The following is a 21,710-nucleotide window of genomic DNA, read 5'->3' as shown; positions in this document are numbered from 1 at the left end:
TGAGGGGGCCACACAATGCAAATAGTCCAGGTAACCATTTCAGGACCTGTTCAGGAGTCTTATGGCTTGGGGGTAAAGACTGTTGAGAAGACTTTTTGTCCTATACTTGGCACTCTGGTACCGCTTGCCATGCGGTAGTAGAGAGAACGGTCTTTGACTGGTGTGGCTGGGGTCTTTGACAATTTTCAGGGCCTTCCTCTGACACCGCCTGGTGTAGAGGTCCTGGATGGCAGGCAGCTTTGCCCCAGTGATGTACTGGGCCGTATGCATTACCCTCTGAAGTGCCTTGCGGTCGGAGGCCGAGCAAATGCCGTACCAGGCAGTGATGCAAACGGTCAGGATGCTCTCGATGTTGCAGCTGTAGAACCTTTTGAGGATCTCAGAACCCATGACAAATCTTTTTAGAATCCTGAGGGGGAATAGGCTTTGTTCGTGCCCTCTTCATGACTGTCTTGGTGTGTTTGGACCATTCTAGTTTGTTGTTGATGTGGACACCAAGGAATTTGAAGCTCTCAACCTGCTCCACTACAGCCCCGTCGATGAGAATGGGGACGTGCTCGGTGCTCCTTTTCCTGTGGTCCACAATCATCTCCTTGATCTTAGTTACGTTGAGGGATAGGTTGTTATTCTGGCACCACCCGGCCAGGTCTCTGACCTCCTTCCTATAGGCTGTCTCGTCGTTGTTGGTGATCAGGCCTACCACTGTTGTATCATCAGCAAATTGAATGATGGTGTTGGAGTCGTGCCTGGCCATGCAGTCGTGGGTGCACAGGGAGTAATGGAGAGGACTGAGCACGCACCCCTGGGGATCTCCAGTGTTGAGGATCAGCGTGGCAGATGTGTTGTTGCCTACCCTCACCACCTGGGCCCGGCCCATCAGGAAGTCCAGGATCCAGTTTGAGAGGGAGGTCTTTAGTCCCAGGTTCCTTACCTAACCTTAGCTATAACCTTAACCTCTAACCCCGAACCTAACACTAACCTTAACCCCTAAGCCTAACCTTAACCTTTACCCTAGCTAACTTTAGCCACCAGCTCACCTAGCTAACATTAGCCAAATTGGAATTTGTGTAATCTAGGTTCTGAAGAAAGAAAACCATGTAATACACACAAAATGAGAGAGCTTCAAGTTCCTATGTGTCCACATCACTAAGGACCTATCATGGTCCAAACACACCAACACAGTCGTGAAGAGGGAAGGACAATGCCTCTTGGAGGCTGAAAGAATTTGGACTGGGTCCTCAGTTCCTCAAAAGGTTATACAGCTGCACCATCGAGAGTACCTTGACTGGCTACAACATCGCTTGCTATGGCAAATGCTTGGCAGACTGTAAGGCGCTACAGAGGGTGTTGCGTTCAGCCCAGTACATCACTGGGGTTGAGCTACCTGCCATCCGGGTCCTCTATACCTGGCAGTGTCATTGACTGCCCTTTCTTTATTTAGCCCATTTCTTCTTTCTTTTAAACTCTGCATTGTTGGAAAAGGGCTCACAAGTAAGAATTTCACTGTAAAGTCTACGCCTGTTGCATTCGGCGCATGTGACAAATTACATTTGATTTGATTGATTTGATTTGAAATGCATAATGAATACATGTATCTTTCGTGTGCCTGTCACTATTTTCAAATATATAGTTTGTTTCTACTGTATTTCACAATGAGCTGTGATAGTGTGTTGAGACGGGAACAGCTGAACAGGGAAACAGCCTGAGTCGTATAAAATAGAACATACAGGTTCATGAATTAAACGTTTCAAGTTTATGCCGCAAGTTGTTGGTAGACGGTAACAGATGGTGGTAAATTGCGTCATTCTGTCATTGTGCCACATTATCCCAAGAGGGAGTTATAACGTTGATCTATCGGTAGTCTAAACTGTGGCACAAATTGGGGGATTTTTCACACCTAGACCAGACTATCCATTTGTAAATTAATGGAGGTGTGAATGTTTCAGTCCCAGAGTCTCTTTCCTCTTGCACTAGAGTCCTACATCAGGCAACAACAACAAAAAATCAGCTGGCAGATGGTCCCGGAATTGAGAGAGAACTTGGTTAAATTCAATGGAGCAATTACACTTGACATGTGGACTGACCATTTTCAAAAAATAGGATACTTGTGCCTTGCAGTCCATTACATAAAGGAAGAGTGGGTGTTATCCACCACTGAGTGGGACAGTGCAGCTCAAAACTGCAGATAACATCAGGCCAGCTACTGTCTGTGATTTATTTAGAATTCAAGGCACACTAACCAGCATGGGTACCACAGCGATCTGCAGCAATTCTCCATCCCGTCTGTTTTTTTCCTTAGTGCGACATTACATTGTTTTTCAACAGGACAATGACCCAACACACCTCCATGCTGTGTAAGGGCTATTTGACCAAGCAGGAGAGTGATGGAGTTCTGCATCAGATGAACTGGCCTCCACAATCACCCGACTTCAACCTAAATGAGATGGTTTGGGATGAGTTGGACCGCAGAGTGAAGGAAAAGCAGCCAACATGTACTCAGTATATGTGGGAACTCCTTCAAGACTGTTGGAAAAGCATTACAGGTGAAGCTGGATGAGAGAATGCCAAGAGTGTGCAAATCTGTCATAAAGGCAAAGGGTGACTGCTTTGAAGAATCTCAAATGTAAAACATGTATTTTACTTGTTTAACAATTTTTGGGTTAATACATGAATCCCTATGTGTTATTTCATAGTTCAAACCCTCAAATGAGTAGGTGTGTCCAAAATGTTGACTTGTACTGTATATCACTGAATGACCAAAAATATTGGAATAAAGTAGGCTACTGAAATTGAAGGTATCCAAATGTTGCTTACTGAAACATCCAAAGTCATCCAACTGTTATAACAGGATTTGAGACAAGCATTGGGACTGGTCTTTGTAAGTCAATGGGATTTTTATTTTCACTGGATCTCGTTTGGATATTGGTTAGACTACAATTAGGCTGTGGAACTGTTGTGATAATTTTGCTCCCTACTTGCAGTCGCTAAGTAGCCTAGGTCCACTACTGACCGGTCACGTTGTACAGCGCCATATTTTCCTAATGGAAATCCTGAGGCCTAAATAGGATACTGTAAAATGCATTTGAGTTTTTCGTGGAATAGAAACACCATAATATTAATCAATTGAATTAAGCTCCATTTCTAACAGTACAAACAGCACAACAAATACAATAATAATTTACAGACAAATTACTATAAATCCAATATAGTCTCTAGTACAGCTAATGTTAAAAACCCTCAAATGCATTTGTGAATACAATAGTTTAGACTTACAGCTCCATGTCATTTCAATAACTTAATTTCAATAAAAACCTTGAACCCACCTGTCCCTGACTTTTCCTAAATATCTGTATTTTACACTCTAGCAGTACATGAAGATACATATCATAAAATACACGTATTTTCTGAGTATTTCATCCTCAAAGCACCATGTGCTATAATAGCTGAAGCTTTGGCTACACCATGTATGAAAATAACTTGTTCATTAGCAGACATCACATGCTTATATTCCCCAGCCTTTTACAATATAAATATATGTTGGACTATAACAGAATACAATGGCTATTTGTTTATTGTCGTTAGTAGACATGGAGTTGTGGTTATTCTAGGAAAACATATTTTGAAAGAGAGACCATCTGTAAAATGTTTTCTGTCTGAAAGTATGTTAACTAAAAACCTTAGAATATGCTATTTTGGATAGGGTATAGCAATCAAAATGTCTGACCTGCATGGGCCTCTAGGATTATTTGGAAAAGTAAGCAAGCACCAACAAGCTTCATAAAGATGCCCTCAAAGATGCCCTCTGGTGGTCAAAACTAGCATTAAAAGCAACAATGGCTCACAGTAAAATACTATGACATCATGCACTCAAACATGCCAAAACATTACACAGCATCTCGCAAGCTGTGCTGCAGTATGACTCTACTTTAAAATGACTCTACTTTAAAATGACTCTACTTTAAAATGACTCTACTTTAAAATGACTACTTTAAAATGACTCTACTTTAAATTACCCACTGTAATTTTGCCGATTAAGTTCTAAATCACACAATTTCATGTGTATAACATCTTAAGGTTTGCATCAATATACTGAGAGCGTCTCCGTTTCTAAAAGGACGGGGTGTTTATGTTTTTTTTCAGAGCCCCCGTACTGCACAATGAGGATGAGGAAGTGAATAGAGATTTTGTTGAAAGAAAGCTAACTTTAAGATAGCTAGGTAAGACAACCACCACAGGCGGCCGGCCGGTGGCACCGTCACTGGGGAGGCCGGGCTCATAGTAATGGCTGGAACGGAATCAATGGAATTGTACCGAACCCATCAAACGTATGTTTCCCATTCATTTCACACCATTCCATTTACTCCATTCCAGCCATTGTTATGAGCCATCCTCCCCTCAGCAGCCTCCTGTGACAGCCACATTTCACAGTCAAAGTAAGTCCATTTTTTTCCTGACCCTGAGGAGGGGTTGAACAGGAAGATGGTGGATGGTCCGCTGAGATCACCATCAGGGCCAAGGAGACTGGTGACATACAGCAGACAGTGTAGGATAGTCCAATGATTTTCAGAACTGTCTCTGGGGACCCTCAGATGTTTCAGAATTTTGAATTAGCTCACCTGATTCACCAATCACAGGCTTGATGATTAGTTGAGAAGCTGAATCAGGTGAATCAGTGAATCAGTATTAAACACATCTACTTTGAAACCAAAGTCTAAAAAAGAAGACACCTGTAGCATTTCAGATGTAGAGTTGAAATGAATTCAATTTTGAGTTTGCATCCCAATATTACACTTTATATACATCACAGAATACTGAAATATAACAACATAATTTGACATAGAAACATTTGATTTGATTTGATTCATTATGAAATTACAAAAAATATTAATAACATTTAACTCATGAGGCCACTAGGGGGCGCTTTGGTCTTTCGTCTGCAGGAAAGCGGTATGAGCATTGCTTGCCAGCTACACTGTGAAAATTATTAACAAAATTGAATTGCACTGTGAAGTCATCATCCCAGCAATTGATGTGTTTCACTGCACCATCATTTAGGACAACTGCATTTTCTCTAATGGGGAAATAGCCTGGAGAGGGCAAAAGTCAAGCAGGAATGCTGGGCTGTGGGGGAATAGCCTGGAGAGGGCTGAAGCCAAGCAGGAATGCTGGGCTGTGGGGGAATAGCCTGGAGAGGGCTGAAGCCAAGCAGGAATGCTGGGCTGTGGAGGAATAGTCTGGAGTGGGCTGAAGCCAAGCAGGAATGCTGGGCTGTGGGGGAATCGCCTGGAGAGGGCTGAAGCCAAGCAGGAATGCTGGGCTGTGGGGGAATAGCCTGGAGAGGGCTGAAGCCAAGCAGGAATGCTGGGCTGTGGGGGAATAGCCTGGAGAGGGCTGAAGCCAAGCAGGAATATTGGGCTGTGGGGGAATAGCCTGGAGAGGGCTGAAGCCAAGCAGGAATGCTGGGCTGTGGGGGAATAGCCTGGAGAGTGCTGAAGCCAAGCAGGAATGCTGGGCTGTGGGGGAATAGCCTGGAGAGGGCTGAAGCCAAGCAGGAATATTGGGCTGTGGGGGAATAGCCTGGAGAGGGCTGAAGCCAAGCAGGAATGCTGGGCTGTGGGGGAATAGCCTGGAGAGGGCTGAAGCCAAGCAGGAATGCTGGGCTGTGGGGGAATAGCCTGGAGAGGGCTGAAGCCAAGCAGGAATATTGGGCTGTGGGGGAATAGCCTGGAGAGGGCTGAAGCCAAGCAGGAATGCTGGGCTGTGGGGGAATAGCCTGGAGAGGGCTGAAGCCAAGCAGGAATGCTGGGCTGTGGGGGAATAGCCTGGAGAGGGCTGAAGCCAAGCAGGAATGCTGGGCTGTGGGGGAATAGCCTGGAGTGGGCTGAAGCCAAGCAGGAATGCTGGGCTGTGGGGGAATCGCCTGGAGAGGGCTGAAGCCAAGCAGGAATGCTGGGCTGTGGGGGAATAGCCTGGAGAGGGCTGAAGCCAAGCAGGAATGCTGGGCTGTGGGGGAATAGCCTGGAGAGGGCTGAAGCCAAGCAGGAATATTGGGCTGTGGGGGAATAGCCTGGAGAGGGCTGAAGCCAAGCAGGAATGCTGGGCTGTGGGGGAATAGCCTGGAGAGGGCTGAAGCCAAGCAGGAATGCTGGGCTGTGGGGGAATAGCCTGGAGAGGGCTGAAGCCAAGCAGGAATCCTGGGCTGTGGGGGAATCGCCTGGAGAGGGCTGAAGCCAAGCAGGAATGCTGGGCTGTGGGGGAATAGCCTGGAGAGGGCTGAAGCCAAGCAGGAATATTGGGCTGTGGGGGAATAGCCTGGAGAGGGCTGAAGCCAAGCAGGAATATTGGGCTGTGGGGGAATAGCCTGGAGAGGGCTGAAGCCAAGCAGGAATGCTGGGCTGTGGGGGAGAGAGGAAATTAATATTAATGCTATTAGCTGTCTAGGGTTGGGCTTATGTAAGGCTTATGTTTCAATACCTTTCAAAACAGAAAACAGTGGAAAACAGAGCGATGAAGGACGCAATAAGTTTGTGTGTGTGTGTGTGTGTGTTGGAGTGTAGGAGTGTGCGTGTGTTTGTGTCGATGTGTTTGTGTGGGTTTGTGTGAGTTTGTGTGTGTGAGTGTGTATGTTTGTGTGAGTGAGTGTGTGTGTGTGTGTTTATGTGAGTGTGTGTTTGTGTTTGTGTTTGTGTGTGAGTGTGTTGTGTGAGAAAATAACATGAGGGTTGCAATCTGAGCCCTCTACTCAGCAATATTTACATCAACAAATTGGCCACTATTATAGAAAAATCCTCAACCCCTGGTGTTAGTCTCCACAATTCAGAGGTTAAATGCCTGCTCTTCGCAAATGCCCTATGCCTGCTGTCACCCACAGCACATTGCCTACAGCAGAGGATTTCGCCAAATGGGACAAACACCCTGTTATGTTTGTTCCTTATATAATGACAAACCGGGGCGCAAGTTTAACTACTTTTAATGAACATATACTTCAGCTAGAAAACTCCATGTTTAGCCATGCAAGGCCTTCTTCAACTATCCGCATAGCCTGCTGGGTAACGTAGTCTAAATGTTATTAACACATAACAACAACAACACAACAACACAAAATAAAACTACTTTTCTATGTAACTATACATGTCACATCACATTTGTTTTCTCAACCTGCATAACATGCCATTTTCAATGACACACATTTCTTTCCCCAATTTTTTTTCCTTAAAAATAAAATATTTTTTTCAACTAAATATAGTCTGTCCAACAATACTCTATTGTGGCTCTATTTCTTTTCACAATAACAAAACTTTCAGTCCAGGTGCCCCTTTTTTTATATTTTCTTTTTAGCAATTCTCCAAAGCATTTCAGGGGCTCTGACAGTCCTTTTTGGTCGTTCTGCTGAAGTACTTCCTGAAACAGTTGGACAGCGTTTGTTGTCAGTCAGGGTGTTCTGACTGAATTGTCCATTTCTAAAGGCATTTGAGGCTTCAGCAGTATCCTCCTGGTGATCCTCAGTCCCCTGAGTGAATGGCTGAAGCCTTAGATCCACTCTGTTTCGTCTCAGTTGTGATCCATGCTCCGTTTGGATCTCATAGGATCGCGGTGCAACTTCTCTCTGCACACAACCTTGCTGCATCCAGGTTCCTGTAGTGATGTCTCGGAGTCGTACATGATCTCCAGGTTTCAGTTCAGGTAAGTGTCTTGCACTTTAGTCGGGTCGCTGTTTTTGTTTGTCTTTCTGTCTTTCCTTTGCGAGTTTGACTATGTGAGCACCTCTGGGTGTTAGCAAGTCCTCATGGATGAGTAGGTTGGTTCTGATGCGACGTCCCATCAACATTTGTGCAGGTGAAAGTCCGTTCTGCAGCGGTGAGCCGCGGTAGATCATCAGATTCTTTAGGAAATCCTCCTTTCCATCGTGTGCCTTTTTCATCAGACTTTTGACAATTTTGTAGTAGGGTCTGTTGGGTATTGGATGAGGCATTAGCGGCTCTGCTTGCTGCTTTGGCCTGTAGGTCAAACACAGTTCACATGAAGCAGTGGTATGGCTGATTTCCTGGTTCATTCTTGGCCAGTACATTACTTCTCGTGCTCGTCGTTTGCATTTTCCCCTCGTGTATTTTCTGTAGCATTTCTTTGCGTAGTGTCATGTGAATGACAATCTTGTTGCCTTTGAACACTATGTCATCCACAACGGTGAGCTCTGCTCTGCACATCCAGTAATCCTGTATTCTCCTTGGACAGTTGTTTTTCTGTGCAGGCCATCCTATCAGTGTTGTTTCTTTCAACTCTGTCATTGTTTGGTCAGCTGCGGTCTCTCTTTTGATCTGCTCCATTCTCTCAGAAGACACAGGAAGTGATGCTACGATCCTGTCGACCTAGGCTTGAATCTCAGTGTTTTTCTGTGTGTCGAAGCTCTCCTTGTCGACTGCTCGAGAAAGAGTGTCGGCGGCAAACATTAACTTTCCCGGGGTATAGATCATCTTCACATTATACTTTTGCAGTCTGATCAACATTCTCTGGATTCTCATTGGACAATCATTCAGTGGCTTAGACATGAGTGACACCAATGGTTACCTGCTGGGTAACGTAGTCTAAATGTATGGCTGCATCCCTTTGTTGTCAATTTCCACCTGAAGACATACCCTAATCTAACTGCCTGTAGCTCAGCCCCAGAGGCAAGTATATGCATATTCTTGGTATAATTTGAATGGAAACATTCTGAAGTTTGTGGAAATGTTAATTGAATGTAGGAGAATATAACACAGTAGATCTGGTGGAAGAAAAGAGAAAGAAAGAGCATACGTTTTCTGTTTTTTATTGTTGTAGCATCATCTTTCACATGTACTAGAATTGCCACACAGTCAGATAGGATGCTGGAGATCATTTTGATGGATAACACAAGAGGGTGTGCAAAGTGTCAGACTGATAACTTCAGGAATGGGTGAGCTACATGACATTTAGCATGAAGTCATATTAGAAAATACATATTTTTTAAAAACAGTACACCCTTTGGAAGTCCTCTACACACTATTTTGCTGCCTGTGCCATGTCCCATAGCAGTCTCTTTCTGATGTAAAGCAGAGGCAAACTGAACAAGTGGTGCAACAACGACGCCTCCATGCTGTTCCCTTTTGGCCCTGAGGCCCTGAGGCACAGTCATGCCTGCAGTAATGAACTGTGGCATATAAACACCACTGGGGGCAGAGGTAGAGTGGGCAGCTTGGCACCGTCCAATGATGGTTTGCAGTTACACAAACCACTCCTTGACCCCTACAATACAGAGAGGCTCATTTCTTTTCTGGAGGAACTGCATGATTGACTTGTGCCAGCGGACGAAAGGGGGAAAATAAACTCCCCTAACTTCATTGTTGTGTGAGATAATGTGGCATTCCACCACTCTGCTGCAGTCACAGACTGGTTTGCTGCACATCCCAGGATGTCAGTACTATTCCTGCCTCCATACATCCCCTTCCTAAACCCCAAAGAGGAGTTTTTCTCTGCATGGAGGTGGAAGGTTAATGACCACCATCCACATGACCAGATGTCCTTACTGGATGCCATGAATGTGGGGTGTGGAGACACTTCTCCTGAAGTCTGACAGGGTTATTAGACATTCCAGAAGGTACTTTGCAAGATGCATCGCCAGAGAACACATAGATGTAATTTGAAGAGAACTTCTGGCCAAATGCAGAGGAGAGGAAGAACTAGAACCCTCGCAGCACAGTATGAGTGATTATACTATACATGTGGTTCATGGTTTTTTGGTAATTATTTTTGCAGCCCTGGAATGTCAGGAATTAGTTTTTGTTTCAACTGTTTATTTTTCACAAGTAAATTACTATATGCAAAGATAGAGAAAATATAAAGGCTATTGTAGCAAATTGCTGCATTTCTGATTCATTACATATACTTCAGTACAGTGAAAAGATGTTATTCTAATTCTATAATGAAATACAGATTTATGTGAAATCGTTCAAACTTCAAAGAGGAAAGTTCATAATTTATATAATGCTCCCTGTTAGTGTTTTTTAGGTCAGTGTATTATGAGTGACAATGTATTCTTTCTGAGTGAGAATTGTTGCCAGTGTTATATTCGAACAAGCTTATTTTGAGACATGTAATGAAGTGTTTTGGTGGTTTGAGTGAGTTTGCGGTGAGATTAACTGTTTGGCCAAAATGCATGTTGGTAATGCAGACTGTGTGAAGAGTTTTGAAAAAGTGGCTTCAGTATTGACCGATGCTTGCATAGCAATTAAAAAAAATACGAACAACTGCTCACACAGACTCCAGTCGGATATTCTAAACAGAATATCAACCATTCACACAGATGGGGTTGAACCGCTCACACAGATTCTGACCCTGGCAACTCACACAGATATTGCCCTGTTTTAACACCTATTTTTCTTTTAGGCCTTTCATATGCTTGCGATAAGAAATTCCAGTCTCACCTTTTTATTTCTCTATGTTCGGGATTCCTTGTCCACCCGCTGGATCCCATCCTCGTCAGCAGATTGTCATAAAAACAATTTTATTAAGTGAGAGAGACTTTGTTGTTTTTTCAAACAATCAATATTTATTATCAAGAATTGCAATAATGGAGCTGGTCAAGGACCAATCGTAGGTGACTTGTTGTGAGCCCAATAATACAAGAAATGCTCAGGTCTTATATAGTAGACATAAAAATGCTTAGCGTGGCTGGTTCCACCCCTGCCCTGCAGATCGGGACATCACAACATTGGTTAAATATGCCTACTTGAATAATATTTCAAACATACCATGATATTTTCCCGGACACTGTGTGTGTTTGTTTGTGTGTGTGAGTGAGTGTTCAACAGGATCTCACATTGAGGTCCCTGTCCTCTGTTCTAGCTGTCTCACCAGGACTCTGATCTTGGCCAATAGGAGCTCTCTGAACTTGTCTCCCATGAAGAAGTAGAACACAGGGTTAATAACACTATGGACGAATGCCACCGGCCTGGTCAGGATGTATGCACTCTGTATATATATCTTGTGGCAGTCAGACAGCCCTGCCCAGGGATGCCGCGACGCTATCCTCACATTCCTCATCAAATGATAGGGCAGATACAGTACCAGAAACATGGTCGCTACAGCAGAGACCACACGTACGGGCTTGCGGAACGATGTCCCCGTGCCCTGAATCACTTCCGCCTGGACACGGAGAAGCCGGTTGATGTGGAAGCTGAAGAAGCCAAGCCCCAGCAGAGGCAGCAGGTAGCCAGTCACCGTCAGGCCCAGGCTGTATCCCAGCAAGTTCTCCATAACCCCCAGGCTCCCAAAGTCCTTACATAAGCTCCAGTTCCCTTTCTGCATGTCCTGGACGATGTAGAATATTAGGGGGGCCACCTGCATGTTAACTGCCACCCAGGTCATGAGAGACAAGCAGAGGGCCGCCTTCTTGGTCAACAAGAAGTGAAGTCGTGACGGGTGTCGTACGAGCAGGAAGCGGTCCATGCTGACCCACACCATGAAAAGGATGGAGGAGTAGAGGTTGGTATGGAGGATATAGCGGTTGATGATGCAGCCGAAGCCGTTGTATTCTGATTTGGCGTTGGCGTACAGGTAGGAGAGGTGTGGCAGCGTGCACAGAAAGATGAGATCAGAGACAGCGAGGTTGAACAGGTAAACATTGGTGCTCTTCCACTCTGGCAGGCAGAACACGTAACCCAGGACCACCAGCAGGTTGCTGGGGAAACCCAGGGCAAACTCCAGGGCATAGGCGGGAGTCAGGTAGTACTGCAACAGGAATTCATCTAGCATTGTACAGTTATACACCTGGAGAGGGGAGGAGAAGAGAGGGGGGAGATGAGAGAAGAGGAGTGCTGCCACTAAAATTGCACTCAATGAGCTGTATACCACAGGATTCATCCAATGGCATTGAGGAGTACACCACCTCAGTCATCGGCTATATCAATAATTTCATCTACGACGTCGTCCCCACAGTGACCGTACATACACTACAGTTCAAAAGTTTGGGGTCACATAGAAATGTAAAAAAGAAAAGCACCTTTTTCATCCATTAAAATAACATAAAATTGATCGGAAATACAGTGTAGACATTGCTAATGTTGTAAATGACAATTGTTGCTGGAAACGGCAGATTTTTTTATGGAATATCTACATAGGCAACCAGAGGGCCATTATCAGCAACAATCACTTCTGTATGTCATGTTATGTTAGCTAGTCTCAGTTTATCATTTTAAAAGCTAATTGATCATTAGAAAACCATTTTGCAATTATGCTAGCACAGCTGAAAACTGTTGTTCTGATTAAAGAAGCAGTAAAACTGGCTTTGTTAAGACTAGTTGAGTATCTGAAACATCAGCATTTGTGGGTTTGATTACAGGCTCAAAATGGTCAGAAACAAAGACCTTTCTTCTGAAACTCGTCAGTCTATTGTTGTTCTGAGAAATGAAGGCTATTCAATGTGAGAAAATACCAAGAAACTGAAGATCTTGTACAACACTGTGGACTACTCCCTTCACAGAACAGCGCAAACGGGCTCTAACCAGAATAGAAAGAGAAGTGGGAGGTCCCGGTGCACACCTGAGCAAGAGGACAAGTACATTAGAGTATCTGGTTTGAGAAACAGACTTCTCTCAAGTCCTCAACTGGCAGGTTCATTAAATAGTAAACGCAAAACACTAGTCTCAACGTCAACAGTGAACAGGCACCTCCGGGATGCTGGCCTTCTAGGCAGTGTTCCTCTGTCCAGTGTCTGTGTTATTTTGCCATCTAAATCTTTTCTTTTTATTGGCCAGTCTGAGATATGGCTTTTTCTTTGCAACTTTGCCTAGATGGCCAGCATCTCGGAGTCACCTCTTCACTGTTGACTTTGAGACTGGTGTTTTTTTCATCTACGTAACATTGCAAAAATCAGAAACTGTCTGTTCCATATCTAGGAGACATAAGAAAGCTCAGGAAATATATACAGTATATACATTTTTTTACACATATTATTTAACCCCTAATTTTTGTCGGGACATAGCTAGCTCCATACTTCCATTCATTTGTATGGGTTACCTTCAGATGTGGGTTTAATAATATTTATATATATCTCCATACTTCCTTTAATTTGTATTGGTTACCTTCAATTGAAGGTTTAATATCGATATATATCTCCATACTTCCTTAAATATGTATGGGTTACCTTCAGATGGAGTTTCAATATCGATATATATCTCCATACTTCCTTTAATTTGTATGGGTTACCTTCAATTGAAGGTTTAATATCTATATATATCTCCATACTTCCTTTAATTTGTATGGGTTACCTTCAATTGAAGGTTTAATATCGATATATATCTCCATACTTCCTTAAATATGTATGGGTTACCTTCAGATGGAGTTTCAATATCGATATATATCTCCATACTTCCTTTAATTTGTATGGGTTACCTTCAATTGAAGGTTTAATATCTATATATATCTCCATACTTCCTTAAATATGTATGGGTTACCTTCAGATGGAGTTTCAATATCGATATATATCTCCATACTTCCTTTAATTTGTATTGGTTACCTTCAATTGAAGGTTTAATATCGATATATATCTCCATACTTCCTTAAATATGTATGGGTTACCTTCAGATGGAGTTTCAATATCGATATATATCTCCATACTTCCTTTAATTTGTATGGGTTACCTTCAATTGAAGGTTTAATATCGATATATATCTCCATACTTCCTTAAATATGTATGGGTTACCTTCAATTGAAGGTTTAATATCTATATATATCTCCATACTTCCTTTAATTTGTATGGGTTACCTTCAATTGAAGGTTTAATATCTATATATATCTCCATACTTCCTTTAATTTGTATGGGTTACCTTCAATTGAAGGTTTAATATCGATATATATCTCCATACTTCCTTAAATATGTATGGGTTACCTTCAGATGGAGTTTCAATATCGATATATATCTCCATACTTCCTTTAATTTGTATGGGTTACCTTCAATTGAAGGTTTAATATCTATATATATCTCCATACTTCCTTAAATATGTATGGGTTACCTTCAGATGGAGTTTCAATATCGATATATATCTCCATACTTCCTTTAATTTGTATTGGTTACCTTCAATTGAAGGTTTAATATCGATATATATCTCCATACTTCCTTAAATATGTATGGGTTACCTTCAGATGGAGTTTCAATATCGATATATATCTCCATACTTCCTTTAATTTGTATGGGTTACCTTCAATTGAAGGTTTAATATCGATATATATCTCCATACTTCCTTAAATATGTATGGGTTACCTTCAATTGAAGGTTTAATATCTATATATATCTCCATACTTCCTTTAATTTGTATGGGTTACCTTCAATTGAAGGTTTAATATCTATATATATCTCCATACTTCCTTTAATTTGTATGGGTTACCTTCAATTGAAGGTTTAATATCGAGATATATCTCCATACTTCCTTAAATATGTATGGGTTACCTTCAGTCCCGTGACACTTGTGGGGGTTGTAGAGCAAAAGGTTCCCCCTTAAAGGTTTCCCCTTAAAGGTTTCCCCTTAAAGGTTTCCCCTTACCAAAAGGTGGTTATTTAATGTTGTGTGCTACAGAAGTTCTCATGAGAAGACCTATTTTCGGGATGTCTCATGGTCTTGCAAACACCATTGTGGCTCGGCCACCTTCCACCTCAGATGCAGAAGGCTGACATAAGGGGTCTACACAGTATATGTAAACAAGGCTGACGGATCGTAGCACAGTGTTGCAATGTTGTTTTTCGTCACAAAAGGGGCGGTTTCTTGTAATACGCATTCTACGCACTTTTTTCTTAGCTGGAAATTGAGACCCGACTGGCAGCGTCAGTGGTGTATAGGTGAGGACGGAGTCAAGCGCAGGAAACAGAACTGAGTAAAATAACGTACTTTACTCATTAGAATAAATCCACGTAGGGATAACAAATCCTAACACGCAAGACTAAACATAACAGGAACAATCACGCACCACACATACTGAGAACCAGAGGGTTAAATAGGGAAATAAGAATAACTTAATGGGAACCAGGTGTGTTCACTCAAGACATAACAAATGGAAAACAGAAACATGGATCGGTGGAAGCTAGAAAGCCGGTGACAACGAGCACCAAACGCCACCCGAAAACGAGCGCCAAACGCCACCCAAACAAGGAGAGGCACCAACTTCGGCAGAAGTCGTGACAGTACCGACAGTACCACCCCGTAGTGCCGGAAGACGTGTGTAAACAGGGCCTCCGCAGTCTGTAGGGCCATAGGGAGACCGGACAAAGGAACTTAGAAAACCGATTCACAACAATCAGAATCGTGGTGTTCCCGTGTGGCGGAGGAAGATCCGTCACAAAATCCACCGACAGGTGCGACCACGGCCATTGTGGAACGGGTAGGGGTTGTATTTTCCCTCAGGGTAGGTGTCTAGGTGCCCTGCACTGAGCTCACACTGAGCAGGAGGAGACATACACCCTCAATTCCTTAGCTAAAGTGGGCCACCAGTACTTCCCACTAAGACAGCGCAGTGTCCGATCGATGCCAGGATGACCAGAGGAAGGTGACATGTGAGCCCAACAAATCAATCGATCACGAACATCAGACAGAAAGTACTTAAGTCCAACTGGACACTGGGTAGGTGTGGGCTCCGCACGTAACACCCATTCAATGTCAACCTCCCATACCACCGGTGCCACTAGGCAAGAAGCCGGAAGTATGGGAGTAGGATCCGTGGACCGCTCCTCTGTGTCATACATCCGAGACAGTGCGTCTGCCTTAGCGTTCTGGGAACCTGGTCTGTATGATAGAGTGAACACAAAACGGGTGAAAAACATGGCCCACCTTGCCTAGCAAGGATTCAATCTCCTCGCCGCCCGGATGTACTCCAGATTGCTGTGGTCAGTCAAAATGAGAAAAGGGTGTTCAGCCCCCTCAAGCCAATGCCTCCACGCTTTCAGAGCCCCGACAATAGCCAACAGCTCCCGATCCCCCACATCATAGTTTCGCTCCGCCGGGCTGAGCTTCTTCGAAAAGAACACACAGGGGCGGAGTTTAAGTGGTGTACCCGAGCGCTGAGACAGCACAGCCCCTATCCCAGCCTCGGACGCGTCCGCCTCAACTATGAACGCTAAGGAGTGATCAAGATGAGCCAACACAGGAGCCGAGGTAAACAGCGCCTTCAGTTGACAAAAAGCTCTGATCGCCCATGACACCGATGATCCGTGACACCGACGGATCATTTCTTGCGAAGACTGAGGAGCAGCAGTTAGTGAGTTTTGGAACGGAAGTCCCGCCCCTTTGTCTAATCAAATTTTTTCCAGTATCTCTTCTGGTATAAACACGGAAGAGATGGACGTTCTGCAACTTCGCTTCTACTACTTGCAAGCAATCCCCCCCCCCCACCCAAAAAAAATTTAGGCACTGAGCAAATTTCAGGTCTGCTGAGCACAAACTTGAAAATTGTGAATATTCTGTGCAACTTCACACACACATTTGCTGTGAAAACTGAGGATGTACCTGCTTTAGTTACAGTTTTAACAGTGGCTATATAGGCTAATGTGGCTATTGGATCATAATATAGGCCTACTGTTTCAGAGTGGCCTACCACCAAAAACAATGGAGAAAATGCATCCCATAACATTTTAACATAGAAATAGCTGTTCTATCATTCAGCTTACAGTAGCAGCTAATGTGTGGTGTTCAATGTAAGCCTACATTCCATGAGACTTTTGAAAAAAAAAAACATAGAAGGCTTGACATTACCCTGTTTATCAACATCAGACAAGGAGGGGACTGAACATTAAGTTATTCTGAACAAGACACCACTTAACAGAATAAAATGCATTGTGCAGTACTGGTCAGGCACTGTGTTATGTGGTCAAGCACATGGTGTCGCCAGTACGCGCTCATAGCCCGGTGTGCTATAGGCCAGCTCCCCGCAAGTGCCATGCGAGAGTGGGCATCCAGCCAGGGCGTATTGTGCCGGCCCAGCGTGTTTGGTCTCCGGTACGCCGTTTCAGTCCAGTGTATCCTGCGCCGGCTCTGCGTGCTGTGTCTCCGGGGTGCTGGGAGGGTGCAGTGCGTCCTGTGCCTGCGCTCCGCCCATGCCGGGCGAATGTGGGTATTGAGCCTAAGGGAGAGGTGCGAGCACTTCACTCCGGCGCTGCCAGAGTCGCCCTTCACTCCGGCGCTGCCAGAGTCGCCCTTCACTCCGCCGCTGCCAGAGTCGCCCTTCACTCCGACGCTGCCAGAGCCGCCCTTCACTCCGGCGCTGCCAGAGCCGCCCGTCAGTCAGGAGCTGCCAGAGCCGCCCGTCTGTCTGGAGCTGCCAGAGCCGCCCCTCTGTCCGGAGCTGCCAGACCCGCCCGTCTGTCAGGAGCTGCCAGAGCCGCCCGTCAGTCAGGAGCTGCCAGAGCCGCCCGTCAGTCAGGACCTGCCAGAGCCGACCATCAGTCAGGAGCTGCCAGAGCCGCCCTTCACTTCCGACGCTGCCAGAGTCGCCCTTCTCTCCGGCGCTGCCAGAGCCGCCCGTCAGTCAGGAGCTGCCAGAGCTGCCCGTCTGTCCGGAGCTGCCAGAGCCGCCCGTCTGTCTGGAGCTGCCAGAGCCCCCAGACTGGGATATGTTCCGCGTGGCGTCAGACACTAACATTGATGAATACACTGATTCGGTGAGCAAGTTTACTAGCAAGTGCATTGGTGATGTTGTACCCACAGCGACTATTAAAACCTTCCCCAACCAGAAATCGTGGATTGATGGCAGCATTCGCACAAAACTGAAAGTGCAAACCACTGCTTTTAATTAGGGCAAGGTGACCGGAAACATGACCGAATACAAACAGTGTAGTTATTCCCTCCGCAAGGCAATCAAACAAGCTAAGCGTCAGTATAGAGACAAAGTCTAGTCACAATTCAACGGCTCAGACACAAGAGGTATGTGGCAGGGTCTACAGTCACAAACTACAAAAAGAAAACCAGCACCGTCGCGGACCACGATGTCTTGCTCCCAGACAAACTAAACAACTTCTTTGCTTGCTTTGAAACATTCACATGCAACAACATGGGCTAGAAAAGGTTGTATACATTGGCCATGCTGTCAAGCCAGCATGACTTCTGCCGCGTTCAAAACAACTGGAAACTCGGATCTCATAAATCTCAGACTTCAGTGAGTTCAAGACAACCCGGAAACCCGGAAAACCCGGAAAAAAAACATTTCCGACTGGGAAAATACCTTTTGAACAGTCATCCAACTCAGAATTCCAAGTTGGGAACTCAGGCCTCTGTCACGCCTGCTCCCGCTCGCCTTCTCTGGCGCTTACACACTCCTGCCACCATCAGTACGCACACCTGCCTTTCCCCATCACACGCATCAGCGTATTATTGGACTGACCTGGACTCAATCACCTGTTTATTACCTCCACTATATTTGTTAGTTCCACATCTCTGTTCCCCGCTACTGCAATGATTGTCAAATCTTGTTGTTTTGCCCCATGTGCTGACGCTGTGCCGGTCTTGTTTCATGGTTGGTCCTTTTTAAATGTTGACTTCCCGTACCTGCTTCTCATCTCCGGCGTCGGTTCTTACAGCCTCTTTATAGAGCTCTGACATCAAGATAACTGAAGTCATGATTCGACCTTGTTTATTTCCGAGTTCCCAGTTGTCTTGAAAGCGCCATAAGTCCCGAGAATGCCAGACTTTGATGAGAAAGTTTGATGTCCAAATTTTGCACCCCACCTTCCTGTTCAATTGTCATTAGAAACCACATTTGTTCAAGCAAGTCAGCCATATCAGCTATGTTTTTTTAAAAGGGCAGTAAATGAGGCTGAATGAACTGTTTTGCTGTCAGACAAGGCTCCGCTGATAGCCAGGTTTAGCGGTGGTACGGATTCATTACATGGTGCTGAAAAGAAACAGCTCTGCTGTTGGGACAGCTTTCTGTAGGCCCTAATGTGGGAACCATTTGTAACCGTTATAGTGCAATTCATGTATTATTTAGTGTTGTGTAGTGCCTTTGCTGGCATGCATCAACAACAAAAATGTAGTTTCCACCACCAAGATTTACATGCTAAAATAGCCAGTGAATATTACCTGGACTAGCCTGTACACATTGACTCGGTACCGGTACCCCCTGTGTATACAGCCTCGTTATTGTTACTTTATTATGTCATTTGGAGACTTACATTTCCCTCACTAACTTTAAACATCAGCTATCTGAGCAGCTAACCCCGATGGCTGCAGCTGTACATAGTCCATCTGTAAATAGCCCACCCAATCTACCTACCTCATCCCCATATTGTTTTTATTTACTTTGCTGCTCTTTTGCACACCAGTATTTCTACTTACACACCAGTATCACTACTTACACACCAGTATCACTACTTACACACCAGTATCACTACTTACACACCAGTATCACTACTTACACAACAGTACCACTACTTACACACCATCATCTGCTCATCATCATCTGCTCATCTATCACTCCAGTTTTAATCTGCTAAATTGTAATTACTTTGCTACTATGGTCTATTTATTTCCTTACCTCCTCATGCCATTTGCACACACTGTATATAGACTTTATTTTTTCTATTGTGTTATTGACTGTACCCTTGTTTTACTCCATGTGTAACTCTGTGTTGTTGTTTGTGTCGCACTGCTTTGCTTTATCTTGGTCAGGTCGCAGTTGTAAATGAGAACTTGTTCTCAACTAGCCTACCTGGTTAAATAAAGGTGAAAAAAACAAACATGTTGTTTATTTGGTAAATATTTTATTAACTCTATTTCTTGAACTGCATTGTTGGTTAAGGGCTTGTAAGTAAGCATTTCACGGTAAAGTCTACACCTATTGTATTTGTGACAAGTTGGATTTGGTTTGCTTTTCTTATTCACTCGTTAAGGTGGTGGATCACTAACGTGACTTTTTTACATTGACTCATTTCCTAATTTCCATGTTTATTGCTGTTGACTTTGTGTCTCTTCTCTTCACCACTTGATCTGTGTAATTACATTGTTTTACATTGACTCATTTACTCATTTCCATGTTACTGGTGTTTACTTAGTCTTCTCTTCACCACTTGACCTGTACCAGTACCAGTCAAAAGTTTGGACACACCAACTCATTCAAGGGTTTTTCTTTATTTTTTTTACTATTTTTTACATAAGAGAATGCCAAGAGTGTGCAAAGCTGTCATCATTGGCAAAGGGTGGCTACTTTGAAGAATCTTAATCTTAAATGTAAAACATATTTTGATTTGTTTAACACTTTTTTTGGTTACATGACTCCATATGTGCTATTTCATGTTTTGGATGTCTTCACTATAAGGAAAAATATGAGGGAAAACCCTTGAATGAGTAGGTGTGTCCAAATGTTTGACTGGTATTTGTGTATCTAAAAGCTCTGCAAATGTATTTGTCTGGTTATTTATAAAATATTGCTGTTTTGAATCAGTCACTCAGTAAACTTGTACTGCTTTGTGCATGAGCTATGTATACTGACCAAAACATAAACAAAACATACAACAATTTCAAAATTTTTACTGAGTTACAGTTCATATAACACTTCATATATTTTAACTGTCCCCAGCACAAGGCGCACCTCTGTAATGATCAGTCTGTTTAAGGACTGAATGTTATTTATTACTGAACAAAAATATAAACGACCAAGTGTTGGTCCTATGTTTCATGAGCTGAAATAATGCACAACAAGCTTATTTCTCTCAAATGTGTTTACGTCCCTGTTTGTGAGCATTTCTCCTTTGCCAAGATAATCCATCCACCTGACAGGTGTGGCACATCAAGAAGCTGATTCACCTCGACACTGTTGCTATTTCATTCGCTAACCTTGACTCACTCTTGCGTCTAGCACATCAATAATACAAGTACTGCATTCTATTATGTGTTAGTAGATACATTAGTTGTTGGATACCATAGGCAGTGTACAAACATCAATAAATACAGCCAATCCAACCTTCAACTTTCACAAACTACTCTACCAATCAGTACAGCGGGTCTCATAGAGATGTTATTTTTTTATATAAACGCGTGATTTCACAGTGAAACATGACATAACATATTGGCATACATTTGATAAATAATTTAAGATATCTCAATCATCTCTTCTTCATGGCATATTATTTAATTAACAGGTGTGTCTTACCATTGTTCTGTCTTGTGTGGTAGGAGTCTTTTTTGTAGGCAGTGAATGAAGCTATTGTTTTGACTACAAACAGGCTGCAAACTAACCAATACTGGCCGGCTGAGGAAAGTGCTGACTGGTTCAACAGAGGACACCTTTTTTTTTTGCATTGTGCAGACATGCAGACATGGTTGAACATGCAAACTAGATAGGCTCACATAAAACGTATTATAGATTAATATAGTAAATAAGTTTCATATGTTGTGGTTTTGGCTTGCTAATGAATCAGGCTACATGAACATTTGCATTTGTCCTTGTGCCATTCATTCTGTATGAGGAGTTATCAAGATGGCCTCATTGGTAACGTATTAAAGCATAAAACTTGATATATGCTAGCACGCATCGAAGGATATGGCACACATGGAAGTTGGTGTTATTTTACAACCTACACTTGGAAGGCATAGATATAGTTGCACTAGATATAGTTGCACTTGGAAGGCATAGATTCCAAATCAATGACCCAACAGCCATCAGCCATCAATGACCCAACAGCCATCAATGACCCAGCAGTGCATAGTTTATTTTGG

General features: G+C 43.6%; 1 protein-coding gene across 1 annotated transcript; it reads right to left on the bottom strand.

Annotated features, from left to right (window-relative positions):
* Window positions 1-10,594: 10,594 nt before the first annotated feature.
* On the bottom strand, window positions 10,595-21,239 carry LOC110507284 (succinate receptor 1). The gene is made up of 2 exons (XM_021587167.2): window positions 21,145-21,239; window positions 10,595-11,784 (listed from the first exon to the last, which is right to left on the bottom strand). The coding sequence occupies exons 1-2, from the start codon at window positions 21,145-21,147 to the stop codon at window positions 10,831-10,833; spliced, it is 957 nt and encodes a 318-aa protein (XP_021442842.2). The 5' UTR covers window positions 21,148-21,239; the 3' UTR covers window positions 10,595-10,830.
* Between the last annotated feature and the right edge of the window lie 471 nt (window positions 21,240-21,710).

This window comes from Oncorhynchus mykiss, chromosome 27 (assembly GCF_013265735.2).
Source record: "Oncorhynchus mykiss isolate Arlee chromosome 27, USDA_OmykA_1.1, whole genome shotgun sequence".
NCBI lineage: Eukaryota > Metazoa > Chordata > Actinopteri > Salmoniformes > Salmonidae > Oncorhynchus > Oncorhynchus mykiss.
This window is presented reverse-complemented; position numbering and strand designations above follow the sequence as displayed.